General features: G+C 38.0%; 2 protein-coding genes across 2 annotated transcripts; one reads left to right on the top strand and one right to left on the bottom strand.

The window, feature by feature from the left end:
* The first annotated feature begins 4912 nt into the window (after positions 1–4912).
* Positions 4913–9722, top strand: LOC140773553 (sucrose synthase 1). Its single transcript, XM_073116168.1, has 16 exons — positions 4913–5072; positions 5638–5788; positions 5901–6030; positions 6117–6268; positions 6368–6560; positions 6657–6775; positions 6871–7087; positions 7169–7264; positions 7383–7556; positions 7651–7767; positions 7858–8024; positions 8127–8351; positions 8431–8749; positions 8837–9081; positions 9174–9312; positions 9403–9722. The coding sequence occupies exons 2-16, from the start codon at positions 5673–5675 to the stop codon at positions 9457–9459; spliced, it is 2466 nt and encodes an 821-aa protein (XP_072972269.1). The 5' UTR covers positions 4913–5072; positions 5638–5672; the 3' UTR covers positions 9460–9722.
* A 1920-nt stretch (positions 9723–11642) lies between these two features.
* Positions 11643–14383, bottom strand: LOC140774551 (ethylene-responsive transcription factor 1-like). The gene is made up of 3 exons (XM_073117590.1): positions 14033–14383; positions 11963–12865; positions 11643–11858 (listed from the first exon to the last, which is right to left on the bottom strand). The coding sequence occupies exons 1-2, from the start codon at positions 14280–14282 to the stop codon at positions 12009–12011; spliced, it is 1107 nt and encodes a 368-aa protein (XP_072973691.1). The 5' UTR covers positions 14283–14383; the 3' UTR covers positions 11643–11858; positions 11963–12008.
* Between the last annotated feature and the right edge of the window lie 684 nt (positions 14384–15067).

Genomic DNA, 15067 nt, shown 5'->3' with positions numbered 1-15067 from the left:
GGTCATGCACATCATAGCTTTGGATAAATTAAAAATAGAGATGCACATAATAAAAAGTTGATGAATGGTACAAGTGCCGATGCAGTACATGAATGCCAGCCAATATGTGAAGTGAAAGATGAGGTTGAGATGAATCTTTTTTTAAACCAAAATAAAAAATAAAAAATAAAAACAGAAACAATAAAGAAGAAGAAGAAGAAGAAAAGGTTAGATTGGACCTCTAATTGTTGAATAGAAGCCAAAACTATTGGTTATTATGATGGACCGTCGTAAATTTAGGGCAGAAGATATTTCTCAGTGGGAACTAAAAAACTATCATAAATATAGAAAGGCCAAATGCACTCACTGCAAGCAATCAATAGTTATTCAATCACAATAGTTTATTCTAACTCGTTTGTGATCGTTAATATCATATCTATCCTTTCCACCCATTTTGTTTTCTCCTGTTAGTGTCAAAGTTGTCTATGCATGGTATTCGATGTACGTTATAAGTCAATACGAATATTATCATTAATTTCTCTATTCTATTCTAACGGTTGAAATGGTATAATACTCCATAGGTTCTTTCAAGATATTAAAGACGTACTCTTTAGAACTGAGATGTGAAGCAAGAAGAAGGCCCCACTAGGAGGAAACAATAATCATGGCATAACCCATGCCACCGTCTGCAAAGTTGGTGTAAATGCTAATGTTACAGGTTGATAATTACGCCATTGCTTGCTGATGACCTATTTGATGTTGACGCATCATATAGTTTGTCTGATATGCAGGGTTCCATCTAAACAAAATTTTGCAGAGAGTTGGCAGATGTATGTCATGTATGGCTGCTACATGAAGCTTGCTACTACTGTATGACACTGTCAAAATTCTTTCAAATCTGTGGAGCTAGATTCCAGCTATAGATGGGGTTTTGGTTAATCCTTAATTACCTAGGAAAATTAATTGAGCTCTAAAAAGTTAAAGCAATTAAAAGAAGGATTAAGGATCACAAGTAGATGAAAAGGAACTGAAGAGTACTATTCAGAACTATCAACTAGTAGGATACTTTTCCACAAGCTAAGAATACAGGCTCATCTATATCATTATCACTAGTAAGTTCTGAAGCTTACCTTTTCTTCCTTTTAATTAATGCCTCTCTTTAATGACTTGACAATTGACATCCATCTTCGACAATTACTGCTTGGAATTCTCTTATTGATCGCAGTCAATTTCAAAGATTAAAAAAAAAATCGATGCTTTTAAAAGCTTAAGTGATTAAAGTACAGTGATTTTTATCTTTATATTTTTAATATAACCTATCACAGATTGCTGTATGAAATTCTTACAGTCAGAACTGCAGATCTAAGAACAGCTCATGTATCTCTCTCTTATATATATATACATATATATATCTAGATAAAAGTGGATAAGATTAAGTAATAGACTGGAGCGGGTCCAGGTGAACATGTACATATGTTAGTGGATACTGTGATTGCTTTGCCTTTGCTGACATCTGACTTCCTCTCAGACTCAGAATATTATTGCAAGGCTTTTTTCGTGTAGTTCCAGTAACATGGTGGGTCCAAACTCTTTGTACGTACGGCCAGTAATTAATCAAACGATTTTGGGACCTCTCCCTCCCTTTGATCCTCTTATAAAAGTCTTCAGCTAACTCCTCCTTGGTTGGTGGAGAGCAGTTAACCTAATTATCATGCTTCTACTTAATTATATGTATATATATATATATTGTTGCTTGGATATCAAGCTAAAGTTTTTAAGAAAAATTTAAAGCATAAAGGGAAAAAGTAGGGAACATATATTCAGTCTGCATGCAGTTTGCTAAGTTGATATTTTGTACTCATATTTTTAGGTAAGGACGAGTTCATTAGAGAAGACAGATAGATATTTTTGGATTTGGTGCAATATTTTATTAGCTAGTTGTTCTCTAACTCTTTATTGTTGTGACTAAGATCAGCTATCTACCGTTGAAATAGATGATAAGCGAGTGACTTGACATGACATGGCAACCATCAACCTAACACTCCCGTTAATTCATACTAATTAACTCACAATTAATACTTTATATATATATTTTTTATCCTGCTGAATCGTAGAAAGGAAACAAACATCACATAATATTTGTTTTCCATGCATTGATAGCTAGGTTTGCTTTTATATTTTCTTCAAGAAGATGTTGATATAATTCCCATGTGCATTTGTCTTGTTGCAGTGGTGTCGCCATAGATACTTGTTACTATCTTCATGAACCTGACCTATTACTGTCATGCACATACAAGTTGAGTTCACTCTCACTATTATATATATATATATATGAAAAGTAAAAGGCATATAATTCTGGAGTATATTCCAGTTCTAATATATGATGCTCATAATAGCAGAATGAGTGGTCCATGCATGATGGTCATGACACTTGTAAGTAATTTATATTTAAAAGTTGTTGTCCTATTAAATGATTTATGTAAAAATTTATGCCCCTAAAACTTAGTAATTTACTGAATAATTTTTAATATAAATCAGAAAATAAAAACACAACAACTTCTGGTTGGAAATTGTAATTCAATTTAGCAGTTTTTGGTGACAGATTAAAATGGTAGAAAACTCAACAACCTTAGTAAAACTAAAAATAATAATTTCTTTGGTAGTGGAATATTTGATGATATAATTTGCGATTAAGAGCTCATTTATTAATTTGTGACGATCATTCCATTGCTTGGGATGTACTCCAGAGGTGAGCCAGGCTGGAAAATAAATTAATATTTGGATTTTTTTAGAATTTTAGACAGTATCCAGCCAAGCTCCAACATAATGTTTGTTCGGGTGTTAAGGTGAGCACGTGCTTTGGGAGGGACCTGTGGGGCCCACCAGCATCCGCCAATGGATTTGCTGCTAGGCCCGCGGGAAACGAACTCATTGGATGAGGCCCTCGTGCGCGCCAGCTCAGCAGTATCCTAGATCCCGGAATCCGGATACGTATCTACTAACCGGCGGTCCAAAAACGCGGCTGCAGTTATCCGCGATCGCCGATTACCCGGCCCGCGGAAATGGAGCCTCAAGAACGGTCGGATTATCTACAACCCCGAGTGCAGGAAATCCCTACAGAAACCCTACTTATATCAAGAAAATATCTTTATTTCGAACACCTCTAAAAAATAAAAAATAATAAACTTTAAACAACTACTCAAGCTCCACCTCCACTTAAGATGTTAATAGATTTTGTGAATAATAATCCGATAGTATATTACTGTATAACTTTTTTCCTTTTAGAAAATAGAGTTAGATAAGCTAGAATTACATCTACCTAACTTGCTATATAAGAGTCCAAAGATATAAGGCTACAAAAATTAGGGAACCAGATTACCTGACCCCACCACCCAGCCCCAAGAGATTTTCCTACCATGGCCAGTAGTTCAATCTGTTGTCACATTGCTTTCTCTAGAGACATACTCTATCTAGTATTAGGGGGTCTGATGCATTACCACTCAAAATCAAGATATTAAAATTGAACTGATTCGTGATCTTTCGAGCGCTCAAACAATGAATCAGGAACTCAAGTGCTACTAAGCCGGTACGTCTGTATGGATGTAAGCATAGACAACATGCATTTCTTCCATCCCGATAGCTTGCTTCCAATTCGATCTAGCAAGCATTTGTGCTCCTTCACCTTTAACTCGACCTTCTGAGATAAGAAACCCTAGATAGATAAAAGGCATGCATGCTGACTGCCCATAGCCCTGAGGTCTCTCCAAGTTGACTGTGAGCTCCAAACTAATCCATCCTGGAACCTCAAAATTTGCTTACTTACTCTATAACTAGATTTGAATTAATTAATTACGCAAAGTTAAAGAATAGTAAAAAAATAAATAAAGGGATTAGAATGCATGAACTTGGTGCGTCTTTGTCTGCAAAAATGTTGTAAAGGAGAAAGGCTACAATCTCGGTTGGTGAATCCTTGTCATTCATAGGACGTTTGAGTTTGGTGAGCTTTGTACGAACCTAAGAATAATTAGAGGTGGCCTCCACAAGTGTAGATCTAAATGCTTTACCAATTGATCCAACTTCTTTTTCTTTTTCTTCCCTTCTCCCATCAAAAGATGAAAGAAATCTATAAAGTGGGCCACATTGTTAGGTAGATTTTGGATAAGAACAAAGCTCCTGCAGTAACAATTCCCACAGTTGGTAGGTAAATGCATTTATCTCAGTGGTTCCAAGTCCACATTCACATTATGCCTCTCCATCCAGAGACATTATGATAAAGATTACTAAGTTATTAAGGTAGCAAACTAACAATGTATGTCATTAATAAATGTTTGCAGATTTTAACGGAAAATAGAACAATATTTTTGGATAAGATTGTTACAAAATCTTAGATGTATTCAGCACGTGCGATGATGGTGTTGGGATCACATGTTGCAATGTTTATAGCCTGTACATCCGACTCTGCTCATAAAAGTTAAGCTTTTCTTTTTCTGAATACATTTCAGTAGAGAAATATCTAAATTGCAAATGGATAGTGTCATGAGGGACATAAGATAATATAGTGGGGATCTTCTGGTCGCAGTAATCTCCTACAATCGTGATCTTTTTTTCTTTTTCTTTTCTTTTTTCTGGTGATTTGTTTATAATTTGCCAAGAAATCTGTGACAAATTTCCATCTGAGGACAAGATTACTTGATAATCATACACTTTCCCTTATCATCCATAGGTGACGAGGAAACATATATATTAAAAAACCCAAAGATGGTAAATTAAAAAATATATATATGTATATATATTTCCTCCTTCCACCGACGGCAAAACTGGAACCCCACCCCACAGGAAGAAAGCGGTTTGGCGCAGAGAGAGAGAGAGGGAGAGAGGGAGAGAGAGAGAGAGTGGGCCCACCAAAAGGCGAAGGTAGAATTTTGGGTATAAAAAGGGGTGGGAGGGATCATCTCCTTCATCCAATCCATTCCCAACTCCGTTCACTTCGTTTTCTTGATTCCTTTCTCTTGCGTTGCGTTTCTTTTGTTTCCTCTCTTTCGGGGTCTGCTCGCATTTCGAGCTCGGATCTCCATTTGGGTCGCTCTGCAAAGGTAAAGGTTGCTCCTTTTTTTTTTTTCAATGAATGAAAAAGAAGGTAAAGAACTCTGGGTGAGGAAAAAGAAAAGAAAAGAAAAAAAAGCTGCATCTTGGCGGTACTCGGCAAGAAATTAAATTCCGGTTTTAGGACGATATACTGGGAAGAATTTGAACTTAGTTGGTGCGTAAAGATCCACCTCATAAAATTATGTTTCTTGTTATGAAACGCCTCGAAGAATGCTGACAAAAGTTCCAGCTTTTTTTTTTTTTTAATTTCTTCCTGCAAGTTTCATCGATTCCGGATGCGTTATTACACGTTGCAAGTGTGAGGGAGAGCTCTTAGCTCACTCGTAACTTCTAGTGAACACTTGGCACTACTGCAAGAAAAAGAAGAACAAATTTTGTTGATTTGATTATTATATATTCCTTGCTCTTGTCTTAAGATCTCATCCGCTTTCCTTCTGCTAGGCTCCTGCTCTTGACCATTCTAAGTTGGAAAAGTTCCTTCTTTTTATTTTTCCTTCTCAAAGTTGTTGTCTTTGATCTATACTCTGAACTATTTTAGCTTTTATTTCGCAGTCTTAAGGTCTTCCTGAGGCTTGAAGAAGGGTAACATGGGGGAAGCCGCCGTCACCGACCAGCGCGTGTTGAGCCGCCTCCACAGCGTCAGGGAGCGCATTGGCGATTCGCTCTCCGCTCATCCGAATGAATTGGTGGCGTTGTTTTCAAGGTATGCTTGAATGCGTGCATGCGTGCTTAAAATGATGTTGAGATCCAAACGTAAATCCATTTGTAGTGCCAAAAGTTGTTGAAATCCTTCTGATTGCTATGAACTCTTTCAGGTTTGTTAACCAAGGAAAGGGTATGCTGCTGCCCCATCAAATACTGGCAGAGTATAACGCCGTGATTCCGGAAGCCGACAAGGAGAAGCTGAAGGATGGAGCATTTGAGGATGTTATGAAAGCTGCACAGGTGAGTCAGTATCTATTAGAAATTGTTGCTGTTATAGTATGATATTAAGTTAGTTTACAGAATAAAACTGCCGTCTTTTGATGCAGGAAGCGATTGTGATACCGCCCTGGGTCGCTCTAGCCATTCGCCCAAGGCCTGGAGTTTGGGAGTATGTAAGGGTGAACTTTAGTGAGCTTGCTGTTGAGGAATTGAATGTGCCTGAGTACTTGCAGTTCAAGGAACAGCTTGCTGATGGAAGGCAAGTCTTTTGATATCCAGCAATCGAATTTCTTTGCCATTATTGCATCTAATTTTGTCATTTATCTATTTTCTGACTGTGATTTTTTTTCCTTTTCAGCTTTGAAAACAATTTTGTCCTTGAATTGGATTTTGAGCCTTTCAATGCTTCTTTCCCTAAGCCTTCGATGTCGAAATCCATCGGCAATGGAGTGCAATTCCTTAATCGTCATCTTTCGTCAAAGTTGTTCCAGGACAAAGAAAGCTTGTACCCCTTGCTCAACTTTCTTCGCGCCCATAACTACAAGGGCATGGTAAGCTATTGGATCCATGACCCATGTAGAATGATCTAGATTTTATTTTTAAGTAGTCATTGAAGTTTGTTTATAATTTGTTTACAATTCATGCAGACTATGATGCTGAACGATAGAATCCGCAGCCTTAGTGCTCTCCAATCTGCACTGAGGAAGGCAGAGGAATATCTGTTGAGCATCCCATCAGACACTCCATACTCAGAATTTACTTACAGGTAGTCTAATGCACACTATTCTTTTTCTTTTCCTTTTTTCTGCAATTAATTTTTTAGGATTCCTGACTGTACTCTGTTCGCTTGAATGATGTTAGATTTCAAGAACTTGGTCTGGAGAAGGGTTGGGGTGACACGGCGCAGCGTGTACACGAGACTATTCATCTTCTCCTGGATCTTCTTGAGGCACCTGATCCGTCTACATTGGAGAAGTTCCTTAGTACAATCCCTATGGTGTTTAATGTTGTCATCCTTTCTCCTCACGGCTACTTTGCCCAAGCTAATGTGTTGGGGTATCCCGACACTGGCGGCCAGGTATGGCTCCATAATGAGTTGGTTATTTCTTACATGATACCATGTTTCCATTTCTTTCTGCTTAAACAAACTCCTTTGCAGGTGGTTTATATTTTGGATCAAGTTCGCGCTTTGGAGCATGAGATGCTGCTTAGAATCAAGCAGCAAGGTCTTGATATCACCCCTAAAATTCTCATTGTGAGTGTGATGTCTGCTCAATTTCTTGTGATAATCATTTTCTGTACAAACAGAAATTGCGAAGGAAATGTTTCTGGTAATTAGGCTAATCTGAAACTGTCTTGTGGATTTAACACAGGTCACTAGGTTACTTCCTGATGCAGTTGGCACAACTTGCGGTCAGCGTCTTGAGAAGGTCCTTGGAACTGATCACACACACATCCTTCGTGTTCCATTCAGAACGGAGCAAGGAATTGTCCGCAAATGGATCTCACGCTTTGAAGTATGGCCTTACCTAGAGACTTATGCTGAGGTAAATCTATCATCTAATAACTAATTTTCTTTTTCTATCATGATTTCTCTTTTGACATCCAGAGATTTATGAATTCTCCTTCATTTCTTGATAGGATGTTGCACATGAGTTAGCTGGAGAGCTGCAGGCTACTCCTGATCTGATCATTGGAAACTACAGTGATGGAAACCTTGTGGCATCGTTGCTTGCCCATAAATTGGGAGTCACTCAGGTTTGCATCCTTTACTAGTGTTAAAAAGCACTTGTTCTACAACTGCTACCTTCGTATTTTATTAATACTCATTAATCTTTTCAAATGCAGTGCACCATTGCCCATGCACTTGAGAAGACAAAGTATCCTAACTCGGACATCTACTGGAAGAAGTTTGAGAAGCAGTACCACTTCTCATGCCAATTTACGGCAGATTTAATTGCAATGAACCATGCAGACTTTATCATCACTAGTACCTTCCAGGAGATTGCCGGAAGGTATTCTCCATGCCAAGAAAATTTTAGTGCACAAAATCTCATCTTGTAAAACTAGCAGACATAGTTGTGGATCTGACATTTTTCTTATTTCAATCATTTCAGCAAGGATACTGTGGGACAATACGAGTCTCATACTGGATTCACACTTCCTGGACTCTACCGAGTTGTTCATGGAATTGATGTCTTTGATCCAAAATTCAACATCGTCTCCCCTGGAGCTGATATGTCTATCTATTTCCCATACTCTGAGTCGCATAAAAGACTCACCTCCCTCCACCCCGAGATTGAGGAGCTGCTCTACAGTAACATCGAGAACAATGAGCACAAGTTAGAATCTACTCTTTCACCATTATCTTGTCTCTAATGCAATGTAGTTTACTGATATCTAACCTGAGGGCCTTTGCAGGTTTGTGTTGAAGGACAGGAACAAGCCCATCATTTTCTCCATGGCAAGGCTTGATAGAGTGAAGAACTTAACTGGTTTGGTCGAGTTTTATGGTAAGAATCCCCGTCTGAAGGAGCTTGTTAACCTTGTGGTGGTCTGTGGAGACCATGGAAAGGAGTCAAAGGATCTTGAGGAGCAAGCAGAGTTTAAGAAGATGTACAGTTTCATTGAACAGTATCAATTGAATGGCCACATCCGATGGATCTCTGCACAGATGAACCGTGTCCGCAATGCAGAGCTCTATCGCTACATTTGTGATACTAGAGGGGCTTTTGTGCAGGTAAATATTGTCCCTGAACTTTTGGGACACCAATTACTCACTAAGTAGAAGTCTTACAATCTCTTCTGTGTTTTACTTCTGCTTCAGCCTGCTTTCTATGAAGCCTTTGGGCTTACCGTGGTTGAATCCATGACATGTGGTCTTCCAACGTTCGCGACTGCTTACGGTGGTCCTGCTGAGATCATAGTACATGGAGTTTCTGGCTTCCACATTGATCCTTATCAAGGTGACAAGGCCTCTGCGCTTCTAGTAGATTTCTTTGAGAAGTGCAAGGAAGATCCGACCCACTGGAACAAAATTTCAGAAGGAGGACTTCAACGCATTGAAGAGAAGTGAGTACATAGTTATCTTCTGGGTGGCTATATTATGGATCAGCATTAGTAACTTATACATTCGCTTATTGTTTTGATCTGGACTGACTCAGGTACACTTGGAAGCTCTACTCTGAGAGGTTGATGACTCTTGCTGGTGTTTATGGATTCTGGAAGTATGTCTCTAACCTGGATAGGCGCGAGACACGCCGCTACCTTGAGATGTTCTATGCCCTCAAGTATCGCAATTTGGTAAGTGGCAACATTTTGATCTGTTTGATGCTTTCACTAACTCAAGGCGATCTCCTCTTACTTACGATTTACCACAATGTCTGAGTGCAGGCGAAATCTGTTCCTTTGGCCGTCGAAGGAGAGGCTGCGGTTAACGGCAGCAAGTGATCTATTAACTAGAAGTGAAAGCGGTTGTGCTTATTTTGATTTTGAGATGAGAGGTTTGAAGGAGAATGCTTTTGCTTTCTGGGTTGTTAGGGTCATGAAGGTAGTGGTGTAGCAAATTTAAGGGTTCTTGTGTGATGCTTTCCATTTGAATGCTAAGGACGTCAGTGCCATATTTGCAATAAAAGTAGCATATTTTCGTTCCCAAAGAACAGTGTAAATGACTCAGTTATCCATTGATAATTTTAACCTCAATATTTCTGCAATAGTACCTGAAACCAGTGGACAGGATGTATGCTTGCTTGAATCAGGTACTGACGTACTGTTCTTGTGAGCAATACTGACCATTTTAAAAAGCATCAATTTACAAGAAACTAAATAGGATCTGCCATGTTAGACAATGGTAATTCTTTTCTGAATTTGTATTTCTGTATGCCAAGTATATCAAGATTCCATCTTTGTCATGCTTTGGATGCTTTCCAGAGTGGACTGAGTATGATTGGTTTATAGAAATTTTGTAAACTAAAGTTCTCAGGCCAAGAAATTTGGTGGCCGACATGGCATAGAGGAAGAATCAAGTAAAAGGACAAACATATGAGAATATTGAAGAAGAAGAAGAAGAAAGGAACGGCAAATATAGGTAGGAGGCCCACTTACTGTCTTGTTTATTTGCATGTACCCCTACTTTGGACACACACCATAGGTGATTATTATAGTTGTCTCTTCTGAATGATCTGGAATGCATCAATAAAGCTTATTACTGCTGAAGTAGCTGAAAATACTGCACTCTGATAACACTATTGATTCAAAAGTTATCAAACCAACAAGAGACAATTCAGAATAGTAAATGTTGCTGCAGAAGAGAAAGGATGGCAAGAAAGAAAGAAAGAAAGAGGTGATCATATAAAATTAACTCAATAACTAACTACAGTTTAGTCTTCTTGTGGAAATCCTCAGTTGACCTTTGCAAGTTAGCTCATCCTTTTTCACTCATAAGAAGGTTTTCTCTTCTTTTTTTTTTTTTTTGTGTTCTTTTAATTTATTCTATCCGGTTGACTGAAACTATACTTCTGGTGGTGTTATGTAGAAGTATATCATAAAGAGAGAGTCATCCGTATAAGTTAAATGTACTTCTTTTAAGTCCTTCAAAATATCTCATACATCAAAACAAGAGAAAGTGTCATAATATTATAAAAAAATAAAACTCCCTGTTGTTTATGGCTTAAAATTTTAGAGTAATTAGTGAATTGATAATATAAAATCTTTTCTTCAGTAGCCTTTTTTTCTTCTTGTCTTGAAGTGGAGTCCTAAACTGATCTGGAAAGTAGTTCAGGTATTTTAATGGATCAATTCACATGCTGAGGTGGCAGAAATCTGGTCAAAAGTTAGGACTATGTCTCATTCAAATACGTGTTGATAAGATCAAAGGAAGTAGATCAAAAGCAGAGACTTTCATTCTTGATGACTTAGACCCATACAAACCATTTTGAAGGCAATATAATATACTAAACGAACTAAACAATTAATTCAAACTTAGCCAACGTTGAATCACATGAAATTGGATAAAACTGCGAACTTTTTTTTTTTTAAAAGACATTTCATCTGGAAACAGAGTATAATTTGACACATGAAGCGTGTACCAAGAACAAAAGATCTTTTCTCTATGCATGTGACAAGCCAAATATGTGGGGACTCAGATCTGCTTCTTTGATTCAGAACAGAAGAGTGGTCCACACCATGTTGTATTTTCCTCACCGTGAACAAAACAATGGCCTCAAATGAATGCAAAGACTGCAATTTGCAAGCTCATATACTGCCAAGACCTCTCACTTCTCAGTATCTTTCAATAAAAGCAGATAACAATCAAACAAAACAACTTATACGGAATTCCACAGAATAAGTTGCAGTATGGTGCATTAAGAGCATCTCGAGAAGAGAATCAACCACAAGCAACCAAAACAAAGAATTTTATTTGCATCGAAAGCAAGCGAACAGAAAAGGCAAATAGTGCCGGTACAACCGACCCCGTTCAAACAGTTGCAGCTCTGCTTCAATCTGAACTCTGAAATCTCCATTACTCAAACTCCAGTCGACGAAAAGAACGGCAAGGAGAAATGAAAATGACAAAAGCACAAGAATTTGAAGTTGATAAGCATCTCTTATAACCAAAAAGGCCATGGAAGTATAGCAAAACCAGCGTCTGATCGGTTTCTGATGATTGTTCATCAATACATGAGAGATTCAAATCCAACAAGAATAATTGGAACAGCTAAGCTAACAATGGCACAATATATAACTTAAGTTGTTGTGCCTTATAAATACTTTTCATAGACAAACTCCATCAAATTAGCTGGATCAGTTAAACATCCCTGGCCCTCCAAATGTTCCATCAATACCAATTCCTGAGAGAAGAAACAACTAGATGTAAAATGCTCTCCCAAGAAGGAATAAGAGAAACGCATAAAACTTGAACGACCCATAAGAAATAAAAAATGGTAATACATACGTTGTTCCTTTATTTACAGAAAGCAAATGTCCAGGACAAAAATCCCTCAGTAGACGCTGCCCTCCATGGGCAGGTCATCGAAGCTCCAAAGATCCACAAGGCTCACTCCCTCCTGTGCCACTTCATTGTTAAAAAGGCTGTCAATAGACTCATATAAGCTCCCATCAACATATGGGAACTGCAAGAATTTCAAATACGGTTCAAACTCTAGCTCATCAGCAAGTTTTTCTTCCATGTTCTCTGTTGCAACTGCCTCCCCGGCATTACTTTTCAGTTTCTTCGGAGGGTTGCCATGTTCCATGAACTTGAATTCATTGATCTTAGTTACGGAGGGAGCAAGAACTGATATCATTTCTGGGGTCTTGACCTCAGGTTCCCATGTGAAATCTGAACCATATGAGTTACTCCCCTGATCGGAGAAGTTATGTGCTCCATCTCCCTCTGAAGATGCAGAAGGTTTTGCTGTTGGAAGGCAGTTTAGGACTTCAGGCAATATGAGCTCCTGTTCTTTGACAAACCCAGGATTGGAATACAACTTGTCATCTGAGTAACTTAGAGGACTGAACTGGGTGAAGTTTGATTTTGCTATGTTTGCCTTGGGTGCGTGTGGAGCACTTGGCCTTGGATGGCACTTTTGGGTACTTGATCCTGTTTCAGGAAAGTTCACCTTGGCTTTCTTACCCCGGATACGATGGGCTTCCACATCATAAGCCCTAGCAGCCTCTTCAGCAGTATTGAATGTACCAAGCCAGACACGGACACCTTTGCTAGGATCTCTGATTTCAGCTGCCCATTTGCCCCATGGTCGCTGGCGAATTCCCCTGTACTGATTCTTCCTCTTCTTACTGGCTAATTTAGCCGCATGTCCATTGAAATCCACAGAACTTGAAGTAGTTGAGCCCTCTACAAGACAGAGATCGAAAGAGAAAACATGATTACACACACAAAAACAAAAGCTTGTAACAGTTCAAAATATTCAATATTTTGGCAAATATTCCACGTTATAGCCTATCGTCTTTCAGCAGCCATATTTATAGACCGGGAAAACTACATGTACTGGACCATACTAACTTATCAGAAGTAATTTCAGAACTTTCTCTTATCAAAAATGACTACCAATTGAATAACTGAGTAGAGGATTCTTCTTAGGATGATGATTTCCCCCATAATCAAAAAAAGGATTGGAGGATATTTGCAAAGAAGACACACCAAAATAATAAAACTCATACATAGACAATCGTAGACCATTTGCCACTTCAAAGAAATGATACTCATCTGAAAGATCTCAATCACAGTCACCCTAAGAACACGGTTTTACAGAAGAAGAACAACCTGAATATCATATTAACTAAGTAGGTTGAGGAAGAATACAGAACCTTCCCTTTGTGAATGTTCCTCGAGAATGGGTTATCTCCTAATAACAAATTATCATGTTCCCGTCACATTGTTAAGGCATGAGAAAGACAATCATCAGAATCAGCACATAAGGGATAACAATCAAATGATATATCATAGGATCACAGCAATTTATGTATTTGCTTCTCTCTCAGAAGGCATGCTAATGTTTCTGACCACAGACCAAATATAAATGTATCAACCATTACTCTCATCGTTATCCTGAACAATCTGACAATAGTTTTAGAACTATCTGAGGGGATTAATTATCTCCTAAATCATAAACAAGATACGTATATAGAAGAAACGTCCTATTCCAAATCCACAAATACAATTATGACTATGTGAAATTCAAAAAGGCCAATAAACTTCAATTAATATATTGCAAATAACAAAAATTGTGTATTTTTTCTGTACCAATATGCCCATATTAAAGAGAATAAAAAAAAATCATGGTTTGCAAAGAAATACCTATTGCCATCAAAGAGAAAAAAAGTTATCATCTTTTCTTCGATTGCTACCTGTTACAATTCATACTCTACAAGAAATTCAAAAAGATCAAGAACCCACTTCTCATAATTGATCATACATCAAATCAATAACGAGCCCAAGAAATAATAACATCTCCAAACAAACAAAACTGAAAATGTTAACTAATAAAAGTCCTCAATTTACCTCGAGAGAAGGGAACTTTTGGGGCAGAAGCGAAGGGCTTGACATCGAGCTGCTCTTCCTCCTCCGACTCGTCCTCCTCCCCGGATTCATCGTTGAATTCTCTGAAGTCGGCCTCGAAGTCTTCCTCAATCCTACTACGCCTCCCCTTATTATTCTTCTTATTCTTGCGACCTGGCCACAAGCACTCCGCCGTCACCCGCCTCGACGCCGGCGTCGGTATAAAGTCCGAGATAATTGCACCTCCACACATCTCTACTCCACCGAGATTTCCAAAGGTCCCTCCTTTCTTCTCTCTACTTCTTAGATACGAAGAACGAGGCAAGGAAAAGGAGAGACTTCTTTCTATAAGGGAAATTGAGGGTGGTGGGTGAGGGATATTTATACAAATAATAGATATTTTGGAGGAATCTCAAATTGTTAATAATGATCGAATATAGAATTGAAAATTAAAGTTAAAATAATTGGATAGTGGGTTTTTGTTATAGGTGGTGGTGGGTGATGGCAAATAGCATTGATATTAGATTAGTTTTATTATTATTTATTTGGTCAAATACATACTTAACAAGAAGAGGTTAGAGTTGGATTAGGAAGTGGTCCAATGTTAACGGGGCTTATGGGGTTGACTTTGTTTGTATCAATGGAAGATTAAAAACTAAGTTCTAGAGACTTAGCTAATTAATGGGCCTAATTGCTAGTCATGTAACTACTTCATAAGTATCATCTCACAAAATAAATGCATCCCTACCCACTTCAAATTATTCAAATGCATAATATTTCACAAAATTTTAGCCATAAAATAGACAGACTGGAATAAGTTCATATATCATGCTTGCCATGATGATACGTCTCCATTTCATTTGCTCTAATTCGCAGAGATTCAGGTTAGATTTAATTTAGGATTTGGATGGGGATAATAAGTTAAGTGAGACATGTCTCACTTGGTCATAACTCAATACTAACTTGGGCAACTTTGTTAAGAAAAAAGATATACTTTATATTATGTTAATTGATAGGATTGCATATGCAATGATGTCA

Source organism: Typha angustifolia, chromosome 13 (assembly GCF_048772165.1).
Source record: "Typha angustifolia cultivar Huaian chromosome 13, ASM4877216v1, whole genome shotgun sequence".
In the NCBI taxonomy this organism is placed as follows: domain Eukaryota; kingdom Viridiplantae; phylum Streptophyta; class Magnoliopsida; order Poales; family Typhaceae; genus Typha; species Typha angustifolia.
This window is presented reverse-complemented; position numbering and strand designations above follow the sequence as displayed.

What these genes read in the sequence shown, in the direction of transcription:
- LOC140773553 (XM_073116168.1), top strand. Translation starts at nt 5,673, where the DNA reads ATGGGGGAAGCCGCCGTCACCGACCAGCGCGTGTTGAGCCGCCTCCAC. An exon ending in TTGGTGGCGTTGTTTTCAAG is followed by an intron (nt 5,789 to 5,900) that starts GTATGCTTGAAT and finishes GAACTCTTTCAG; the next exon opens with GTTTGTTAACCAAGGAAAGG. An exon ending in CTTCAACGCATTGAAGAGAA is followed by an intron (nt 9,082 to 9,173) that starts GTGAGTACATAG and finishes GGACTGACTCAG; the next exon opens with GTACACTTGGAAGCTCTACT.
- LOC140774551 (XM_073117590.1), bottom strand. Translation starts at nt 14,282, where the DNA reads ATGTGTGGAGGTGCAATTATCTCGGACTTTATACCGACGCCGGCGTCG. An exon ending in AAAAGTTCCCTTCTCTCGAG is followed by an intron (nt 12,866 to 14,032) that starts GTAAATTGAGGA and finishes TCTGTCTTGTAG; the next exon opens with AGGGCTCAACTACTTCAAGT.